A 2,675-nucleotide genomic window follows, 5' to 3' on the forward strand; every position below is an offset into this window, starting at 1 on the left:
GCAGATTTCGGAGGCATCTCATGTGGAAGGAGTTCAGCTGCCTGGCATGCCGGCTGTACACTGTCCATGTTTGGCAGGCGTACAGTAGAGAGGGCAGGACGACTGCTCGGTACACCTAAAGTTTGGTTTGAAGACTTATTCCTCTTCTCTCCCACACCCTGTCTCTGAGGCTGCCGAAGGCCGAGCATGCCCTGGCAAATCTGTAGGAGACTTCTTCGTCGATGCTGATATTGCGTGTAAGGGCGCTGCCAAGATAAACAAATTTGTCTGGACCACTTTCAACTTCTCGTCGTTGACTGTGATGGTTGGCTCTGTGTAGGGAGTTGCAGGAGCTGGCTGATGCATCACCTCAGTTTTCTTTATGCTTATCATCAGACCGAAGTCGTCACAGGCGTTGGCGAATAGGTCAATGCTTTCCTGCATGTCAGACTGGGTACTAGCATACAGGGCACAGTCATCAGCAAAGAGAAAGTCACGGGCGATATCCTCCTGAACTTTCGATTTTGTCTGCAGTCTCCGTAGATTGAAGAGCTTTCCATCAGTTCTGAATCTGAAATCGATTCCGATGTCACCCTCACGAAAAGCATCTGTCAGCATGGCTGAGAACATCATACTGAACAGGGTAGGGGCGAGGACGCAGCCTTGTTTCACGCCGTTTGTGACAGGGAAGGGCTCTGAGCGTCCACCGTCATCCTGCACGCTATCTTCATGCTGTCATAGAACTGATTGACCAGTGAGATGAACATGGCAGGGCAGCCAAACTTGGCAATGATCTTCCATAGGCCTTCTCGGCATACAGTGTCGAAAGCCTTAGTCAGGTCTACGAAGAAGGTGTAGAGACCGACATTCTGCTCCTGGCATTTCTCCTGAAGTTGACGTGCTGCGAAAATCATATCCACTGTGCTGCGTCCCGCTGTCTGAACCCACATTGACTTTCAGGTAGCAAGCCTTCTGGATCACGGTAGCTCCAAAGAATTCGGCCTAATACACTCCGCATGTAGTGTATAAGTGCATATCCAATCTACATAAGCCCGACTGGCGTTGCTTGCACATCTTATTCAATTTCTATGACGGAATGCATCAGTAACTGTAGGCTCGGTGTAGCCCTCTCTAATGCATAATTCAGGACCGCAAGTCAAACTCTTGTCTCTGCGGACCAAACCGAAGCTGCAAAAACGTGTTAGCTCTCTGCCGTACTTTCAGCTGCTAACTTCAATGGTAAGGTATCTCTAACTGCACACACATATGGTGTCTTTAAAGTCAACAAAAAATTTCATTTTCCGTCTTTGCTCAATGAAACATACCTCCTTCCCAATGAGGGGTTTACCTCATTCCAAAAATATGAAAAATCATTGACAATTGAATTTTACCAGACACTTGAATACTGCTACTCTCATCAATACTTGACATATAAATAATGTTAAACTGGACTTGACATGTATAGCTGACATTACATGTAACCTCACTTGAAGCTTAATGTGAGATAACTTTCAGTCTTCATAACCTTCTGCTGGGTAAACTACATGTACTACTACTTTGGTTATCGGCCTCTTATAGTCTGACCTAGCGGTTTTCACCTTCACATTCCTTACTCGGCCATCAGATCCCGGATACACATGCACGATTCTACCTAATGTCCACTTTCCGCGCAGAGCATTAGGATCTGATACCACTACAACGTCATCGACGCGAACGTTTCGTCGTTCCACATTCCATCTCCTTCGAGGCACCAGTAGCGGAAAAACATCTCGATTCCAAGCTTTCCAAAATGCATCGACAATGCGCTGAACGAATTCGACACGGTGTCGGGGGTTCCTCGTCTCCCTGAACGGACCTTGCGACACTCTACTCGATGCGCGACCTAACAAAACATCGTTTGGACATAGGTAACTACCGTCATCTGGATCATTGGGCGCCCTGCCGATTGGATGCTGGTTTACCAGATTTGCTACTTCAACAAAACATGTGTACAACTCAGAGGGGGACAGAACTTGACTGCCTATTGCTTTCTTAAGCGCGTATTTACAACTTTTCACGAGAGCTTCAGCGCTTCCATTCTGATGCGGGGCATAGGGCGTTGTGAATTTCCATTCCACTCTGCGATCAGCACAACACTCCTTCAACTGCACGTCATCCCAACCTTTCACCATCTCGCGTAACTCGCGTTCTGTGCCGACGAACTGTGTACCGTTGTCGCTCACTATGACCTTGGGCTGACCTCTGAAGGCGAAAAATCTCCGAAGCACTTGAATGAACTCCATGGCAGAACTATCGACCGTATCCGGGCACTTACCCCCTGGGCAACTACCCCCCGGACAACTACCCTCCTAGGGCAATCACCCTCCAGGGCCATTACCCCCTAGGACAACTACCACCCGGTCATCTACCCTCCCAGGGCAACTACCCCCAAGGGCAATTACCCTTAGGACATCTACCCCCCGGATAACTACCCCCTGGGTAACTACCCCATGGATGACTACCCCCGGATAACTACCCCCCAGATAACTACCACCCGGATAACTACCCCCTGGATAACTACCCCCCCGGATAACTACCCCCTGGATAACTACCACCCGGATTACTACCCCCACCCCCGCCCCCTCCTGATACTTACCTACTGGACAACCCTCCCTCCCCGCCCCCGAAAGTTACCACCCTTTGTAATTTTCCATAAG

At 49.1% G+C, this 2,675-nt stretch overlaps 1 protein-coding gene across 1 annotated transcript; it reads right to left on the minus strand.

The window, feature by feature from the left end:
* Positions 1 to 647: 647 nt before the first annotated feature.
* On the minus strand, positions 648 to 2,261 carry LOC139712739 (uncharacterized). Its single transcript, XM_071624535.1, has 2 exons — positions 1,593 to 2,261; positions 648 to 917 (listed from the first exon to the last, which is right to left on the minus strand). Exons 1-2 carry the CDS (start codon positions 2,259 to 2,261, stop codon positions 648 to 650), a joined length of 939 nt encoding a protein of 312 aa, XP_071480636.1.
* Between the last annotated feature and the right edge of the window lie 414 nt (positions 2,262 to 2,675).

Source organism: Diadema antillarum, unplaced genomic scaffold (genome assembly GCF_040938485.1).
Source record: "Diadema antillarum isolate AM-2024a unplaced genomic scaffold, OU_Dant_1.0 seq00001849_RagTag, whole genome shotgun sequence".
Classification (NCBI taxonomy): domain Eukaryota; kingdom Metazoa; phylum Echinodermata; class Echinoidea; order Diadematoida; family Diadematidae; genus Diadema; species Diadema antillarum.

Excerpts from the sequence above, each read along its gene's own strand:
- LOC139712739 (XM_071624535.1), bottom strand. The coding sequence starts at position 2,261 with ATGGAGTTCATTCAAGTGCTTCGGAGATTTTTCGCCTTCAGAGGTCAG. Across the intron at positions 918-1,592 it reads ATCCGGGATCTGATGGCCGA|ACAGCGGGACGCAGCACAGT; the intron begins GTAAGGAATGTG and ends ATGTGGGTTCAG.